Source organism: Streptopelia decaocto (assembly GCF_964273445.1).
Source record: "Streptopelia decaocto genome assembly, chromosome: 1".
In the NCBI taxonomy this organism is placed as follows: domain Eukaryota; kingdom Metazoa; phylum Chordata; class Aves; order Columbiformes; family Columbidae; genus Streptopelia; species Streptopelia decaocto.
Genome location: NC_138663.1, coordinates 212,785,849 through 212,804,250, shown reverse-complemented (window position 1 = coordinate 212,804,250; position 18,402 = coordinate 212,785,849). Strand labels below are relative to the sequence as shown.

At 69.8% G+C, this 18,402-nt stretch overlaps 1 protein-coding gene across 6 annotated transcripts; it reads right to left on the bottom strand.

The window, feature by feature from the left end:
- Positions 1-135: 135 nt before the first annotated feature.
- Positions 136-17,653, bottom strand: TRIM3 (tripartite motif containing 3). 6 transcript variants are annotated; one of them, XR_014186041.1, is made up of 14 exons: positions 17,533-17,653; positions 15,804-15,952; positions 12,218-12,449; positions 10,736-10,887; positions 10,492-10,672; positions 8,729-9,127; positions 7,013-7,337; positions 5,844-5,947; positions 4,551-4,718; positions 4,320-4,488; positions 3,123-3,193; positions 1,863-2,003; positions 290-1,012; positions 136-179 (listed from the first exon to the last, which is right to left on the bottom strand). XR_014186041.1 is itself a non-coding variant. In XM_082072660.1 (13 exons), the coding sequence occupies exons 2-13, from the start codon at positions 15,932-15,934 to the stop codon at positions 860-862; spliced, it is 2,226 nt and encodes a 741-aa protein (XP_081928786.1). In that variant the 5' UTR covers positions 15,935-15,952; positions 17,533-17,653; the 3' UTR covers positions 162-859. The 6 variants fall into 6 exon arrangements, 4 of the variants coding, with proteins under 4 accessions (XP_081928786.1, XP_081928788.1, XP_081928787.1 ...); XR_014186042.1 differs by having other exon boundaries at positions 170-232; positions 319-1,012; XM_082072660.1 differs by having other exon boundaries at positions 162-1,012.
- Between the last annotated feature and the right edge of the window lie 749 nt (positions 17,654-18,402).

Here is an 18,402-nt window from a genome sequence, read left to right as displayed (position 1 = left end):
GGTGCTGGGGGGCGGTGCTGTGGGGCGGTGCTGGTGCTGGGGGGCGGTGCTGTGGGGCGGTGCTGGTGCTGTGGGGCAGGGCGGTGCTGCCCCCCCGCTGTGGGGCTGGAGCTGCCAGGGCCGGTTCTTCCAGAATATTTTATTTTGTACAGACTGTTTGTCAGCGTGCGGCCCCACAGCTGCCGTGGGGCTGGGACCCACACCCGCCGTGGGGCTGGGACCCACACTCGCCCTGGGGCAGGGACCCACAGCCCACACCTGCCGTGGGGCAGGGACCCACCCCCCACACTCGCCGTGGGGCTGGGACCCACACCCCACACCCGCCGTGGGGCTGGGACCCACACTCGCCATGGGGCAGGGACCCACACCCCACACCCGCCATGGGGCTGGGACCCACACCCCACACCCGCCGTGGGGCTGGGACCCACAGCCTCCGTGGGGCAGGCACACGCGGTGGCCCCACAGCTGGGGCTGGGCTGTGGGGCTGGCGGGGGCAGCGCCTGGGGGGTGGGGGCTCCAGGACCCACCGCCCCACAGCCCCAGCCCTGCCCGATGCTCCCCCGGCCCCACATGCTCCCGTGTGCCATCGGGACCCCCGTCCGTGGGGCAGGAGAGGGCAGGACCCCTGGCACCCCCCCCCGCCGTGCCCGTCCTCGCCCGCGCCGGCCCGGCCGCCCCCGGGTAAAGTGCACGTGAAGGCCGGGGCGGCTGTGGGGCAGGGCGCTGTGGGGCAGGCGCCGTGGGGCAGGCGCCGTGGGGCACGATGCCACGGGGCAGGCTGCTGTGGGTCAGGCGCTGTGGGGCAGCCCTACTGCAGGCAGCGGTGGGTCAGGCGCCGTGGGGCAGCCGTGGGGCAGCCCTACTGCAGGTAGCGATAGGCCTTGAAGCAGTGGTTGCCCGAGTCGGCCACCAGCACGTGTCCGTCGGCGCTGAGCGCCAGCCCCTGCGGCCCGTACAGCGGCTCGGCCGCCGTGTTGATGTACGACAGGAACGAGCCCGCGCCGTCAAACACCTGCGGGGGGGAGCGGCCCCATGGCCCCGGGTCCCCATGGCTCCGGGTCCCATTGGCCCCATGGCCTCATGGCCCTGTGTCCCCATGGCCTGCGTCCCCATGGCCCCGTGTCCCCATGGCTCCGGGTCCCCGTGTCCCCATAGCCCCAGCTCCCCATGGCTCCGGGTCCCTATGGCCCCATGGCCCCAGCTCCCCATGGCTCCGGGTCCCCATGGCTCCAGGTCCCTATGGCCCCATGGCCCCATGGCCCCAGCTCCCCATGGCTCCGGGTCCCATTGGCCCCATGGCCCCGGGTCCCCATGGCTCCGGGTCCCATTGGCCCCATGGCCCCAGCTCCCCATGGCTCTGGGTCTCCATGGCCCCAGCTCCCCATGGCTCCGGGTCCCCGTGTCCCCATGGCCCCAGCTCCCCATGGCTCCGGGTCCCATTGGCCTCATGGCCCCATGGCTCCGGGTCCCCGTGTCCCCATAGCCCCAGCTCCCCATGGCTCCGGGTCCCTATGGCCCCATGGCCCCATGGCCCCAGCTCCCCATGGCTCCGGGTCCCCATGGCTCCAGGTCCCTATGGCCCCATGGCCCCATGGCCCCAGCTCCCCATGGCTCCGGGTCCCATTGGCCCCATGGCCCCGTGTCCCCATGGCTGCAGGTCCCATTGGCCCCATGGCTCCAGGTCCCCGTGTCCCCATGGCTCCGGGTCCCCATGGCCCCGTGTCCCCATGTCCCCATGGCCCTGTGTCCCCATGGCCCCGCAGCCACCACCCACTGCCCCTGCCCAGGTCCCCGTGTCCCTGTGTCCCCATGGCCCTGTGTTCTCATGTCCCCGTGTCCCCCGTCCCCCGTGCCCGTCCCACCTGGATGCGGCTGTTGCCCCAGTCGGCCACGATGATGTTGCCGTTGGCGTCCACGGCCACGCCGGTGGGCGCGTTGAACTGCCCGTTGCCCTCCCCGTGCGACCCGAACTTGAACAGGAACTCCCCGTCCGCGCTGTACACCTGCAACAGGGGGCGCGCGGGGTCACCGGGGGGCAGCGGGGGCACCGGGGGGCAGCGGGGGCACCGGGGGGTCAGCGGGGGCACCGGGGGGCACCGCGGGGGCACCGGGGGGCAGCGGGGGCACCGGGGGGTCAGCGGGGGCACCGGGGGAGCAGCGCGGGGTCAGCGGGGGGCGCCGCGGGGTCACCGGGGGGCAGTGGGGGCACCGGGGGGTCAGCAGGGTCACCGGGGGGCACCGCGGGGGCACCGGGGGGCAGCGGGGGCACTGGGGGGTCAGCGGGGGCACCGGGGGGCAGCAGGGGCACCGGGGGTCAGGGGGGTCAGCGTGGGGGCAGCGGGGTCACCATGGGGGCAGCGGGGTCAGCACGAGGTCAGCACAGGGTCACCATGGGGTCAGTGCAGGGGCAGCGGGGTCACCATGGGGTCAGCGTGGGGTCAGCGGGGTAACCATGGGGTCAGGGGGGTCAGCGCAGGGTCCGCAGGGTCAGTGCGGGGTCAGGGTGGAGTCACCATGGGGTCAGCGTGGGGTCAGTGTGGGGTCACCGTGGGGTCAGCGTGGGGTCAGCGTGGGGTCAGCGTGGGGTCAGCATGGGGTCAGCACGGGGTCGGCAGGGGGTCGGCAGGGGGTCGGCAGGGGGTCAACGGGGTCAGCGCGGGGTCAGTGGGGTCAGGGCGGGTCAGTGGGGGGTCACCGTGGGGTTGGCACAGGGTCAGCACGGGGTCAGAAGGGTCAGCGCAGGGTCAGCACGGGGTCAGCATGGGGTCAGCAGGGTCAGCACGGGGTCAGCGGGGGGTCAGTGCGGGGTCAGCGGGGGGTCAGTGCGGGGTCAGCAGGGTCAGCACGGGGTCAGCATGGGGTCAGCAGGGTCAGCGGGGGGTCAGCGGGGGGTCAGCGGGGGGTCAGCGGGGGGTCAGCGGGGGGTCAGTGCGGGGTCAGCGGGGTCAGCAGGGTCAGCACGGGGTCAGCGGGGGGTCAGTGCGGGGTCAGCAGGGTCAGCGCGGGGTCCCCATGGGGTCAGCGCGGGGTCCCCATGGGGTCAGCGGGGTCAGTGCGGGGTCAGCAGGGTCAGCGCGGGGTCAGCAGGGGGTCCCCATGGGGTCAGCGGGGTCCCCCCGCACCTTGACGGAGTGGTTGTGGAAGTCGGTGACCACGATCTCGTTCTTGTTGTTGACGGCGACAAAGTGGGGCCCTGGGGGAGGGGAGCGCGTGGGCCCAGAGCCGGAACCCCGAGCTAGAACGTGAGCCCAGAACCCGGAACCACAGCCCAGAACCACCATCAGCCTAGAACCCAAACCCAGAGCTAGAACCTGGAACCCAGAACCACAGCCCAGAACGCAACTCCATGACCCAAACCCAGAACTAAACCAGCAGCAGAACCCGAATCCAGAACCCGAACCCAGAACCTAGAGCCAACACCGCGGCCTAGAACCCAGAACTGGAATCAGACCCCACAACTAGAACCAGAGCCAAACACAGAGGCCAGAACCCAAAACCCAAGCCCAGAACCAGACCCAGAGCCCAGAAGTAGAACCACAGCCCAGAACCTCCACCCAGGACCAGACCCAGAGCCCAGAACCTGAGCCCGGAACCAGACCCGGAGCCCAGAACCCAAAAGCCCAGAACCAGACCCGGAGCCCAGAACCTGAGCCTGGAACCAGACGCAGAGCCAGACCCAGAGCCCAGAACCAGACCCAGAGTGCAGAACCCAAAAGCCAAGCCCAGAACCAGACCCAGAGCCCAGAACCTGAGCCTGAAACCAGACCCAGATCCAGACTGAGACCCAGAGCCCAGAACCAGAGCCAGAGTCCAGAACACAAGCCCAGAACTAGAACCACAGCCCAGAACCTGAGCCCAGAGCCAGACCCAGAGCCTGGAACCTGAGCCCAGAACCAGAACCAGAGCCTGGAACGAGACCCAGACCCAGAGCCCAGAATCAGAACCTGGAACCAGAACCAGAGCCTGGAACCAGACCCAGACCAGACCCAGACCCAGAGCCAGAGCCCAGAACCCAAGCCCAGAACTAGAACCACGGCCCAGAACCTGAGCCCAGACCCAGAGCCTGGAACCTGAGCCCAGAACCAGAGCCAGAGCCTGGAACCAGCCTCAGTGCGCTGAACCTGAGCCAGACCCAGGCACTGAGTGTGGAACCTGAGTCCGGAACCAGGCACAGAGCCCAGACCCAGACCCAGGTGCAGACCCAGAGCCAGCCCCAGGCCCGGGCGCAGAGCCAGCCCCAGAGCCAGTGCCAGGACCAGGCGCAGAGCCGGACCCAGTGCCGGCCCCAGGCGCAGCTCCAGCTCCGGCGCCGGCGGTACCTGCGAACTGGCGCTCGGCGGCGCCGCGGCTGCCGAACTTGGCCACCATCTTGCCGCTGGGCTGGAAGATGAAGACGCAGCAGGCCTTGTTGTCCACCACGATGATGTGCCCGTTGCGGTCCACGGCCACGCCCTTGGGGCCCAGCAGCCGCCCCGCCCCGATCTTGCTCTGCGGGGGAGGGGTCAGCGCCGGGCGCGGCCGCCGCCCCGCCCCCGCCCAACCCCCCTCACCTTGAACTTGCCCTCGGGGGAGAAGATGCTGACCCAGCGGTTGTCGTAGTCGGCCACGATGATGTCCCCGTTGGTGTCCACGGTGACGCCCGTGGGGCGCTGCAGCTGCCCCGGGGAGCGGCCGCGCACCCCGAACCGCAGCCGGAACTGCCCCTCGCTGGAGAACACCTGCGGGACAGCGGCAAGGGAGGGGACGGAGGGGACCGGAGGGGAGGGGACAGGGACGGGAGGGGACGGGAGGGGAGCGATCGGAGGGGAGGGGAGGGGAGGGGAGGGGAGGGGAGGGGAGGGGAGGGGAGGGGAGGGGACAGGGACGGGAGGGGACGGGAGGGGAGGGATCGGAGGGGAGGGGAGGGGACAGGGATGGGAGGGGACAGGGACGGGGACGGGAATGGGGACGGGAATGGAGACGGGGATGGGGACGGGGATCGGGACGGGGATGGGACGGGGACGGGACGGGGACGGGATGGGGACGGGATGGGGACGGGACGGGACGGGGATGGAACAGGGACGGGATGGGATAGGACAGGGATGGGACGGGGACGGGATTGGGATGGGACAGGACAGGGATGTGACGGGACAGGGATGGAGACAGGACACAGATGGGATGGGGACAGGATGGGACAAGGATGGGATGGGACAGGACAGGGATGGGGACAGGACAGGGATGGGATGGGATGGGATGGGATGGGATGGGATGGGATGGGATGGGATGGGATGGGATGGGATGGGATGGGGATGGGGACGGGACAGGGGCAGGATGGGACAAGGATGTGATGGGATGGGACGGAGATGTGGACAGGACAGGATGGGACAGGATGGGACAGGGATGTGGACAGGATGGGACAGGACGGAGATGTGGACAGGACAGGATGGGACAGGGATGTGGACAGGATGGGACAGGACGGAGATGTGGACAGGACAGGATGGGACAGGGATGTGGACAGGATGGGACAGGATGGAGATGTGGACAGGACAGGATGGGACAGGGATGCGGGCCGGGATGGGACAGGACAGGGATGGGCTGGGGATGGGACGGGGCAGGATTGGGCTGGGCCAGGCTGGACTGTGCTGGGCTGGGCCGGGTTGGGCTGGGCTGGGCTGGACTGTGCTGGGCTGGGCTGGGCTGGGCTGGACTGGGCTGGACTGGGCTGGGCTGGGCTGGACTGTGCTGGACTGGGCTGGGCTGGGCTGGACTGGGCTGGGCTGGGCTGGGCTGGACTGTGCTGGACTGGGCTGGGCTGGACTGTGCTGGGGACTGACACAAACCAATAAACAGTGGCCGGGCCGTACCTGCACGCACTGGTTGTTGCTGTCGGCCACCACGATGCGGCCGCTGCTGGACGTGGAGATGCCCTGCAGGTTGGTGAACTCGCCCTTCTCACGGCCACGGCTTCCTGCGGCACAGCGACGCTGGGGACACCGGGCACCGGGACACCGGGACATGGGGACAGCGGGACACGGGGACAGCGGGGCTGGGGACACCGGACACCAGACACCGGGACACAGGGACAGCGGTGCTGAGGACACCGGACACCGGCACACCAGGACACAGGGACAGCGGGGCTGGGGACACCGGGACACAGGGACAGCAGGGCTGGGGACACCGCGACACCGGGACACAGGGACAGTGGGGCTGGGGACACTGCGACACCAGCACACCGGGACACCGGGACACAGGCACAGTGGGGCTGGGGACACCGGCACACCGGGACACCGGGACAGTGGGGCTGGGGACACCGGGACAGCAGCACACTGGGACACCAGGACAGCGGGGACAGCGGGACACCGGCACACCGGGACAGCGGGACAGCGGGGACACTGGGGACACCAGGACCACATGGGGACACCGGGGACACACGGGGACACATGGGGACAGCAGGACACCAGGACAGCAGGGACACACAGAGACACTGTGGACACCAGGGACACACGGGGACACCAGGACAGCAGGGACACACAGGGACACCTGGGGACACTGGGGACACACGGGAACACCAGGGACACCCCGCGCCACACAGAGCCCTGGGGACACCCGGGACACACAGGGGACAGCAGGGACACCCAGGGACACCCAGGGACACCCAGCACTGCACGGAGCCCTGGGAAGCCCCAGGGAACCCCCCTGCCCCGGGGAGCCCCCACTGACCTGGGGAGCCCCTGGGAATCCCCCCCAGCCTGGGGAGCCCCCAGCACCCAGGGAGCCCCCACAACCCTGGAGAGCCCCAAGGAGCCCCAGGGAATCCCCCCATCCTGGGGAGCCCCCACTGACCTGGGGAGCCCCAGGAGCCTCAGGGAACCCCCCCAGACTGGGGGGCCACAAGGAGCCCCAGGAGCCCCCAGCACCCAGGGAGCCCCCACAACGCTGGGGGAGCACAAGGAGCTCCAGGAAGCCCCCAGGGAGGCCCTAGTGCCCCAGGCCCCCAGGACCCCACGCGGCGCCGGCGCCCGCGGGCGCTCACCCACGCGGAAGATGAGCTCGTCCTCGATGGGGTTCTCCTTCTTCTTGCCGCTGCCGTACATGCTGGACGGGCGCCGCACGGCCTTCTGCCGGATGTGCGCGCCGCTGGGCGACTTGACGCGGCGCTTGGCGTCGTCGGGCGAGGGCGGCAGGTCGCAGGGCCGCACGGCGCGCGCGCGGAACGGGCTGCCGCGCAGGGGCTGCCCGTACAGCAGCACCGACAGCTGGAAGTCGCCCTCGGCGCGCGGCGTGTACTGCAGCTCGTAGGTGCCGTTGCGGTTGTCCTGCACCTCGGCCTCGGCCGCCGCGCCGTCCGGCCCCGTCACCTGCCGACAAACCGGCCGTGAGCGCGACGGACGCGGCTGTGAACGTGCCGGGCACAGCCGTGAGCTGTGAGCTCAGCCACACAACCAGGGCTCGGTTTAGAGCTTTATGGTAAGAAGAACAGAACCCCATCGAGTGCCGAGAGCAGGAGTTTTACTGCACTAGCTGGAACTTGAGCAGACAAGATACCAAGAGTTACAGCAAAAGGGGCGCCGGTCTGGTTTGGGTCGACTTGGCAGCTTGGGAGACCCATAGAGACCATAGAGACCCATAGAGACCATAGAGACCACAGAGACCACAGAGACCACAGAGACCACAGAGATCCGTAGAGACCCATAGAGACCACAGAGTCCCATAGAGACCCATAGAGACCCATAGAGACCACAGAGACCATAAAGTCCCATAGAGACCCATAGAGACCACAGAGACCCAGAGAGACCCATAGAGACCCATAGAGACCCATAGAGACCATAGAGACCACAGAGTCCCATAGAGTCCCATAGAGTCCCATAGAGACCACAGAGACCACAGAGACCCATAGAGACCCACAGAGACCCATAGAGACCCATAGAGACCACGGAGACCATAGAGTCCCATAGAGACCACAGAGACCCATAGAGACCCACAGAGACCCACAGAGACCACGGAGACCACGGAGACCATAGAGTCCCATAGAGACCACAGAGTCCCATAGAGACCCATGGAGACCCATAGAGACCACAGAGACCACAGAGACCATAGAGTCCCATAAAGACCACAAAGACCATAGAGATCCGTAGAGACCCATAGAGACCACAGAGACCATAGAGATCCGTAGAGACCCATAGAGACCACAGAGACCATAGAGTCCCATAGAGACCATAGAGTCCCATAGAGACCGCAGAGACCACAGAGACCATAGAGTCCCATAGTGACCCATAGAGACCATAGAGACCCATAGAGACCCATAGAGACCCATAGAGACCATAGAGACCCATAAAGACCTACAGAGACCCATAAAGAGCCATAGAGACCACAGAGTCCCATAGAGACCCATAGAGAGCATAGAGACCATAGACACCCATAGAGACCCCTCCTCAAAGCCACCAAGTGCCACTGCGCAGGCGAACAGGGCGGGTCAAGGAGGACACTATGGGAATGGTTCTCTGAGCCTCATTTCATGAGCAGCGGGGAAGGTTATGATACGTACAGGCGTTCTGGGGTCACTATGGATATGTGCCGCCTGACTGTATGCAAGCACAGCTCTGGTTGTCAGAAGGTGTGTGTGCTGGGCGGAGCGGACCCCCGCGCACCCAGCGCTGCTCCGTGTGCTCTAATGAGCCCGTGATTAGGAACACAATTAAGGGACGGGATGAAGCGTCCCATCCACAGAGAGCCCGGCCGGCCGTCTCACCTGGAAGCGCAGGCAGGCGCCGCCGGTGCGCACCAGCTCGCCGTCCTTGTCCTTGGTGGTGACGCTGAGCGAGGCGGGCTGCCCCACCACGGCGTGCCGCAGCCCCTCGCCCGTGGCCACCGTCTGGTGCGCCGTGGCGCTGGTGGTGACCAGCGCGCCCAGGTTGAGGATGGAGCGGCGCACGGCGTCGGTCTCCACGGCCAGGTCGAGCTGCGCGTTCTCGTGCGGGTGCTCGGGGAAGGCGCGCGCCGCCAGCTCGCCCAGCCGCTCGCCCATCTGCTTCTGCACCAGCAGCACCTCGCCGGCCGTGCCGTGCCGCAGCGCCTGCTCCGCGAACGCGCAGCTGCTCAGGATGCTCTCCTGGCCCTGCCGCAGCGTCTCCAGCTGCGCCTGCAGCACCTGCGGGGACACGGCGCCTCGACACGGGACACGGGGACGCGGGGACACGGCGCCTCGACACAAGACACGGGGACACGGCCACTGTGGGGACACGGGGACAGAGCCACCACGGGGACACAGCGCCTCGACACGGGGACATGGCCACCGTGGGGACACGGCGCCTCGACACGGGGACACAGGGACACAGCCACCGCGGGGACACGGGGACACAGCACCTTGACACGGGGACACGGCGCCTCAACACAGGGACATGGGGACACGGCGCCTCGCCACGGGGACACGGCCGCCGTGGGGACACGGGGACATGGCCACCGCGGGGACACGGCGCCTCGACATGGGGACACGGGGACACGGCCACCGCGGGGACATGGCACCTCGACACGGGGACACGGCCGCCGCGGGGACACGGGGACACGGCCACCGCGGGGACATGGCACCTCGACACGGGGACACGGCCACCGCGGGGACACGGGAACAGAGCCACTGCGGGGACACGGCGCCTCGGCACGGGGACACGGGGACACGGCGCCTCGACACGGGGACATGGGGACACGGCGCCTCGCCACGGGGACACGGCCACCGCGGGGACACGGGGACATGGCCACCGCGGGGACACAGCCACCATGGGGACACAGCCGCCGCGGGGACAGAGCCACCGCTGGGACACGGCACCTCGACACGGGGACATGGCGCCTCGACACGGGGACACGGCGCCTTGACACGGGGACACGGGGACACGGCCAGCACGGGGACATGGGGACACGGCCACCGTGGGGACATGGTGCCTCAACACGGGGACACGGCCACCACGGGGACACGGCCACCACAAGGACACGGGGACACGGCCACCGCGGGGACACGGCACCTCGACACGGACACGGCCACCGCGGGGACACAGCCGCTGTGGGGACACGGCACCTCACCGCAGGGACAGGGCCACCGCGGGGATGGGACCCTGATCATGGGGATGGGACCCTTGTCACTGGGATGGGACCCTGGTCATGGGGACAGACCCCCACCATGGGGACGGGACCCTGGGCATGGGGACGGGACCCCGAAAACCAGGATGGGGCCCTGTTTGTGGGGACGGGACCCTAGGGACAGGACCCGCCACAGGTGTGGGACCCTCACTGATGGGATGGGACTCTCATTGTGGGGATGCGACCCTGACCCTGGGGACGGGACCCTGATGACCAGGATGGGACCCTGACCCCTGGGACGGGACCCTGATAACTGTCCAGCCCAGCCCAGCCCCATCGGACCCCGCAGGGCTGCACCAGGCACGGCAACATGCAGGCATGGTGGCATGGGGACACGGGGACAGGGGACACGGGGACAGGGGACCCGCGTGGCGGGGCCGTCACCTTCTGCTTGGCGGCACAGGCGGCCTCCAGGTCGCGCACCAGCAGCCCCCGGCGCTGCCGCAGCGCCGCCTCCAGCTCCTCGAAGGTGCTGCCGATCTCGGCCACGGCCTCGTCCTTGCGCTCTGCCAGCTGCCGGCTGATCTCGGACACCAGCGCCACGGCGGCCGCCAGCTGCGGGAGCCTGCGGGGCGGGCGGGTGGGCGCGGGGCGGGCGCGGGGGGCGCCCCGGGGCCCCGCTGCGTACCTGCCGCGCACCGCGTCCAGCTGCTGCTGCAGCGCCGCCTTGTGCGGCTCCAGCACGTCGCGCAGCGGCACGGTGCGGTGCTCGCGGTGCTCCCCGGCCGTGCACTCGCGGCACATCGCCGTCTCGCACGGCTCGCAGTAGAACTCCATCACCTGCCGGGCAGCGCCTGCCGGGAGCCGCACGCACACCGGGACCCCCGCGACACCCTGCACCCGGGACCCTGTGCCCATGGGACCCCGGGACCCTGTGCCCGTGGGACCCCGTGCCCCCGGGACCCCCTGCACCCGGGACCTCGTGCCCCCGGGACCCCGTGCACCCGGGACCTTGTGCCCCTGGGACCCCCTGCACCCGGGACCCCCTGCACCCTGTGCCCCTGGGACCCCCTGCACCCGGGACCCCGTGCACCCGGGACCCCGTGCACCGGGGACCCTGTGCCCATGGGACCCCCAGGACCCTGTGCACCTGGGACCTCATGCCCCTGGGACCCCGGGACCCTGTGCCCATGGGACCCCGTGCCCTCGGGACCCCCTGCACCCGGGACCCCGTGCACCTGGGACCCCATGCCCATGGGACCCTGTGCCCCCGGGACCCTGGGACCCCGTGCACCCGGGACCCCCTGCACCCAGGACCCTGTGCCCATGGGACCCCCCTGCCCCCGGAACCCCCAGGACCCTTTGCCCTCGGGACCCTGTGCACCCTGTGCCCCCGGGACCCCGTGCCCCCAGGACCCCCTGCACCCGGGACCCCCCTGCCCCCGGAACCCCCAGGACCCTGTGCCGCCGGGACCCCGTGCACCCTGTGCTCCCGGGACCCCGTGCCCATGGGACCCCCAGGACCCTGTGCTCCCGTGCACCCTGTGCCCCTGGGAGCCCATGCACCTGGGACCCTGTGCTCCCGGGACCCCCAGAACCCTGTGCACATGGGACCCTGTGCCCCTGTGCCCATGGGACCCCGTGCACCCCGGACCCCGTGCCCATGAGACCCCGTGCCCCCAGGACCCTGTGCACCCGGGACCCCGTGCACCTGGGACCCTGTGCCCATGGGACCCTGTGCACCCGTGCCTCCGTGCACCCTGTGCCCCCGGGACCCCGTGCCCATGGGACCCCCAGGACCCTGTGCCCCCGTGCACTCTGTGCCCCTGGGACCCTGTGCACCTGGGACCCCTGTGCTCCTGGGACCCCATGCCCCCGGGACCCCCACAACCCTGTGCACCCGGGACCCCCCAGGACCACGGGACCCTCCAGTGCCACCAGGACCCCCAGGACCTTCCAGTGCCACTGGGACCCCCCAGGACCACGGGACCCTCCAGTGCCACCACGACCCCCAGGAGCACAGGAGCCCAGTTCACCTGGAGCCCTGCAGCCCCCAGGTCCCCCCTACCCCTGGAACTCCCAAATGCCCCTGGACCCTACAGCCCCCCAGCCCCCCAGATTCTTGCAGCCCACACAGATCCCTGCAGCCCCCTGGACCCCCCCCGCACACCTTGCCCTCGTGGTTGGGGCAGCAGAGGGGCTGGCCGGTGACGGCGCTGAGCGGGTCGGCGCCGCGCGCAGGATGGGGCCCGTCGGGCTGGCGCTGCAGCACCTCCATGAGGTTGGTGATGAAGAAGTTGTTCTGCAGCGCGGCCACGCCGCGCTCGGGCAGGATGGACGTCTGGCGGCACACGGGGCACGACAGCGACAGGCTCTGCGCCGGGATGTAGTTCTGCAGGCACCTGCGGGCGCGCGCGGCTCAGCGCGGGACGGACGCACGGACGGGACGGACACACGGACGGGACGGACACGGCTCAGCGCGGGACGGATGCACGGACGGGACGGGCATGCGGACGGGACGGACACACGGACGGGACGGACACATGGACGGGATGGACACGGCTCAGCGCGGGACGGACGCACGGACGGGACGGGCATGCGGACGGGATGGACACGGCTCAGTGCGGGACGGACGCACGGACGGGACGGACACACGGACGGGACGGACACACGGACGGGACGGACACACGGACGGGACGGACACGGCTCAGCGCGGGACGGACGCGCGGACGGGACGGGCGCACGGACGGGACGGGCGCACGGACGGGATGGATGTGGCTCAACGCGGGACGGACGCATGGATGGGACGGACACGCGGACAGGACGGACACGCGGACGGGACGGACGCAGCTCAGCGCAGGACGGACGCACGGACGGGATGGACACACGAACGGGACGGACGTGGCTCAGCGCGGGATGGACACATGGACGGGACGGGCAAACAGACGGGATGGACGCACGGACGGGACGGACACACGGACGGGACGGGCAATCAGACGGGATGGACGCACGGACGGGAAGGACATGGCTCAGCGCGGGATAGACGCACGGACAGGACGGCACATGGACAGGATGGGCACGGCTCAGCCACGGGACAGACGCACGGACGGGATGGACACACAGATGGGACGGGCACACGGACGGGACGGGACGGACACGGCTCAGCCACAGGACACGCACACGGACGGGATGGACACACGGACGGGACAGACATGGCTCAGCCATGGGACGGACGCACGGACGGGACAGGCACACGGACAGGATGGACACGGCTCAGCCGCGGGACACACGCACGGATGGGATGGACACACGGACGGGAGCAGAGGGACAGACAGACGGATGGGAGGGACGGGGGTGCAGGCAGGAGCAGAGGGATGGGGCTCAGGACAGACACACGGACGGGAGGGACAGAGGTGCAGGACAGCAGCAGAGGGAGGCACTGGACGGGCAGCAGGACAGACGGACAGCAGGGCTGCACCGCGGCACACGGGTGCGTGAGCGAGGGCCAGGGCTGGCAGGACAGACTGGCCACAGGACAGACGGACAGGAGGCATCAGGGCGCATGGGGCAGGAGCAGAGGGCTGGGGCTGCAGGGGCAGACAGACGGCAGGATGGATGGACAGACGGACGGGAGGGCTGCGCTGCGGCACACCGGGGCGCGGGGGTCGGGGTGGACAGACGGCGGGACAGATGGACAGGAGGCTGCGCCGCGGTGACCGAGCAGCCGCTGCCAGGGCCCAAGGGGCGGATGGACAGAGGGACGGACGGACGGAGGGACGGACGGACGGACAGAGGGACGGACGGACAGAGGGGAGCGGCGGGGGGTGTTTTGGGGTGGGGGCTGTGGGCACAGAGAACACGCATCAGCAGAGCCCGGAGCCCGGGACGCGCTGCGACCCCCCGCCCCAAACCCCCAAAACACCCCAAACCCCCAAAACCACCCCACACCCCCCAACCAACAGCCCGTGCAGGAGCAGCCATGGGGACACACACAGCGCCACGGGGACACAATGGGATGGGGACACAGCGCGATGGGGCTCAGTGGGGATGCAGGGGGGCCATGGGCACAGTGGGGACACATTGGGGACACAGGGAGGCCATGGGGACAGTGGGAGGCCGTGGGGACACAGGGAGGCCGTGGGGACACATTGGGGACACAGGGAGGCCCATGGGGACAGTGGGAGGCCATGGGGACACAGGGAGGCCGTGGGGACACAGGGAGGCCGTGGGGACACATTGGGGACACAGGGAGGCCCATGGGGACAGTGGGGACACACTGGGGACACAGGGAGGCCATGGGGACACAGGGAGGCCATGGGGACATTGGGAACACACTGGGGACACAGGGAGGCCATATGGACACATTGGGGACACACTGGGGGCACAGGGAGGCCCATGGGGACACATTGGGGACACAGGGAGGCCATGGGCACAGTGGGGACACACTGGGGACACGGGGAGCCCCGTGGGCACTGTGGGGTGCAGTGGGGATGCAGTGGTGCTGGGGACACAGCAGGTCACGGCAGGGACACAGCGGGGATGTGCGGGGGCAGCGGGTGCAGGGGATGCAGGGGATGCAGGGGATGCAGGGGGTGCAGGGGGTGCAGGGGGTGCAGGGGGTGCAGGGGGTGCAGGGGGAGCACTGGGAGCACTGGGAGCACTGGGAGCAGGGACGCAGTGGGTGCAGCGGGAGCACTGGGAGCACTGGGAGCAGGGATGCAGTGAATGCAGTGGATGCAGTGGGAGCAGTGGGAGCAGTGGATGCAGTGGATGCAGTGGATGCAGTGGATGCAGTGGATGCAGTGGGAGGTGGATGCAGTGGGAGATGGATGCAGTGGATGCAGTGGATGCAGTGGGAGCAGTGGATGCAGTGGGAGCAGTGGATGCAGTGGGAGCAGTGGGAGCAGTGGGAGCAGTGGGAGCAGTGGATGCAGTGGATGCAGTGGGAGCACTGGGAGCACTGGGAGCACTGGGAGAGGGATGCAGTGGATGCAGTGGATGCAGTGGGAGCAGTGGATGCAGTGGGAGCAGTGGGAGCAGTGGATGCAGTGGGAGCAGTGGATGCAGTGGGAGCACTGGGAGCACTGGGAGCACTGGGAGAGGGATGCAGTGGATGCAGTGGATGCAGTGGATGCAGTGGATGCAGTGGGAGCAGTGGGAGCAGGGATGCAGTGGATGCAGGGCTGGGGGGCGGGTGCAGGGGTGCAGTGGATGCAGAGGGCACAGGAATGCAGTGGATGCAGGGCTGTGTGCTGGGGTGCAGGGGTGCAGTGGATGCAGTGGATGCAGGGCTGTGTGTGGGGGTGCAGGGGATGTAGGGGTGCAGGGATGCAGGGCTGTGGGGGGGGGTGCAGGGGTGCAGTGGATGCAGTGGATGCAGGGATGCAGTGGATGCAGAGGGCACAGGAATGCAGTGGATGCAGGGCTGGGGGTGGGGTGCAGGGGTACAGGGATGCGGGGGTATAGGGATGCGGGGCTGCAAGGGGTGCAGGGCTGTGTGCGGGGGTGCAGGGCTGCAGGGGCACAGGGGTGCGGGGGCGCGGGGGTACCGGGGTGCCCACCTCTCGCAGAAGGTGTGCAGGCACGGCAGCACCTTGGGGTTGTGTGCAGGGGTGCAGGGGTGCAGGGGTATGGGGGTGCAGGGGTGCAGGGGTACGGGGTCCCACCTCTCGCAGAAGGTGTGCAGGCACGGCAGCACCTTGGGGTTGTGTGCAGGGGTATGGGGGTGCAGGGGTACGGGGGGTGCGGGGTCCCACCTCTCGCAGAAGGTGTGCAGGCACGGCAGCACCTTGGGGTTGCGGTAGCGGTCCAGGCAGATGCTGCACACCAGGAACTGCTGGTCGATCTGCCGCACCACCGGGCTGGCGCCGGCCTCGCGCCGCGCCATGGCGGCGTCCCCGTCAGCCTGCGGCACCCGTCAGTGCGCCACGCGGACCACGGACCCACGGCCCGCAGCCCCACGGCATCAGCCCCACGGCATCAGCCCCACAGCCCCACGGCATCAGCCCCACAGCATCAGCCCCACAGCCCCGTAGCATCAACCCCCAGAGCCCACAGCATCGGCCCCACAGACCCCAGCATCAACACCACAGCCCCCACAGAGCCCCACAGCATTGACCCCACAGCATCAACCCCCAGAGCCCCACAGCATCGGCCCCACGGACCCACAGCATTGGCCCCATGGCCCCACAGGACCAGCCCCACAGCCCCACGGCCCTGCACAACCGGCCCCGCAGCCCCACGGCATCAACACCACAGCCCCACAGGATCAGTCCCGCAGCCCCACGGGCCCACAGCATCGGCCCTACAACCCCACAGGATCAGTCCCACAGCCCCATGGCCCCGCATGACCAGACCCACACACCCACAGCATCAACCCCACAGCCCCACAGCATCAGTCCCACAACCCTGCAGGATCGGTCCCACAGCATCAACCCCACAGCCCCACAGGATCAGCCCCACAGTCCCTCAGCATCAGCCCCACGGCCCCACAGGATCAGCCCCACAGTCCCTCAGCATCAGCCCCACGGCCCCACAGGATCAGCCCCACAGTCCCTCAGCATCAGCCCCACGGCCCCACAGCCCTCGGCCCCACATGCTCCAGGGGGCACAGGGGGGACCCACGGCACCCGGACACCCCGCCCAGCCCCACAGGACCCACAGCTCTGCCCCACGAGCGGCTGCTCACCCCATAGCGGTGGGCCCGGCACAGAGCCCCTGCCAGCCCCACAGCACCCACGGCACCCACAGCATCCCTGCCCCACAGCACCCACGGCACCCACGGCACGCACGGCACCCCTGCCCCACGGCACCCACGGCACCCACGGCACCCTTGCCCCGGTCACCCCCTGCCCCACGGCATCCACAGCATCCCTGCCCCACGGCACCCCTACCCCACGGCACCCACGGCACCCACGGCACCCCCTGCCCCGGTCACCCCCTGCCCCCCGTCCCCGCTGACCCCCATATCCCCCGCAGCCCCGGGACACCTCGCCCGCCCCACAGCGGTCCCAGAGCCGCCCGGTCCCCCCGTTCCCGGTCCCGTTCCCGGTCCCGGTCCGGCCCCGCTCCCGGCGCTGCGGCGGCCCCCGCGCTCCAGGCCCGGCCCCGCCCCGGCCGCCATTGTGCGGCACCGCCCGCCGCAGCGCCGCCCGGACACGGGGGACACGGGGGGACACGGGGGGACACGGACACGGGGGTGACCGGGGCACACGGGGGGCAGCGCCAGCCCGGCCCGCGGAGCCGCTGCGGGTCCCCGACGTGATGCCGCGGGCTCCGCATCCCGCCCCCCACGTCCCTGTGCGCGTCCGCCCACCCCGCACTGTCCCCCCACCCACGCACCCACCCAGCTTCTTGTCCCTTCCATCCCGTTATCCCCATCACCCCCAGCCCCACTGCGTCCCCCACCCTATAAATCCCCACCCAACTCACCACACGCCCCCCCTTCCGCACCGCCCCCCCCCCCACGCGTGACACTCCACTCACCCCCCACGCAGCCCCCTCCTCTCCGCGGGCCCCTTCCCCGCATCCTCGGCCCCGGGCCGGCGGCGGGGACTGCGCCAGGGGCGGGGGGGGGACGGCGCTGCCAGCCCGGAGCGCACCACGGTGAAAGATTGGGGGGGGGACACGAGTGGGGGGGGACACATATTGCACGGGCCCCCCCCGCGGGGCCCACGGCTGGGGGTGCGCAACGCGTTGCGCACCCCCAGCCGTGGGACCCGCGGGGGGGGCCCGTGGGACATTGGAGACCCCACCACACCGCCTCCCCCCCCCCCGACACGAATGGTCGCGTCCGGGCTGTGGCTCTGCAGTGGGGGGGGCTCCGGGCGCGCCCACTCCGCATCCCCGGGGTACCCGCCTGTCGCCACGGCAACCGCATCCCGCATCCGCTTCGAAATGGGGAGGGGGATGCCGGCTGGGAGACCCCCCGCCCCAAAATATATATGGGGCGCGGGCGGGGGGGGGTCGCGATGGGGTTTAGAAAGGGCGACGAGAACAAGAGCCCACGCGGGGGGGGTGGGAACTTTGGGGTGACACGGGGGGAAGTTTTGCCTGGTGAGGACCCCGCAATATTGGGCAAGGGGGTGATTCTTGGGGGGTCTTTAGGGTGCTGGTGGGTGAGCCGTGGGGTCCGTGATGGGCCGTGGGGGGTGTGATGAGCTGTGGGGTCCGTGATGAGCCGTGGGGTCCGTGATGGGCCGTGGGGGGTGTGATGAGCCGTGGGGTCCGTGATGAGCCGTGGGGTCTCACCCCACATCTCCGAGCAGGACGTTGGTCCAGACTCACAAGGTCTGTGCAGTCCAGCCCAGCTCCCAATTCTCTGGCCCCACGCGCCCCTTCCTGTGCCCACGGGGA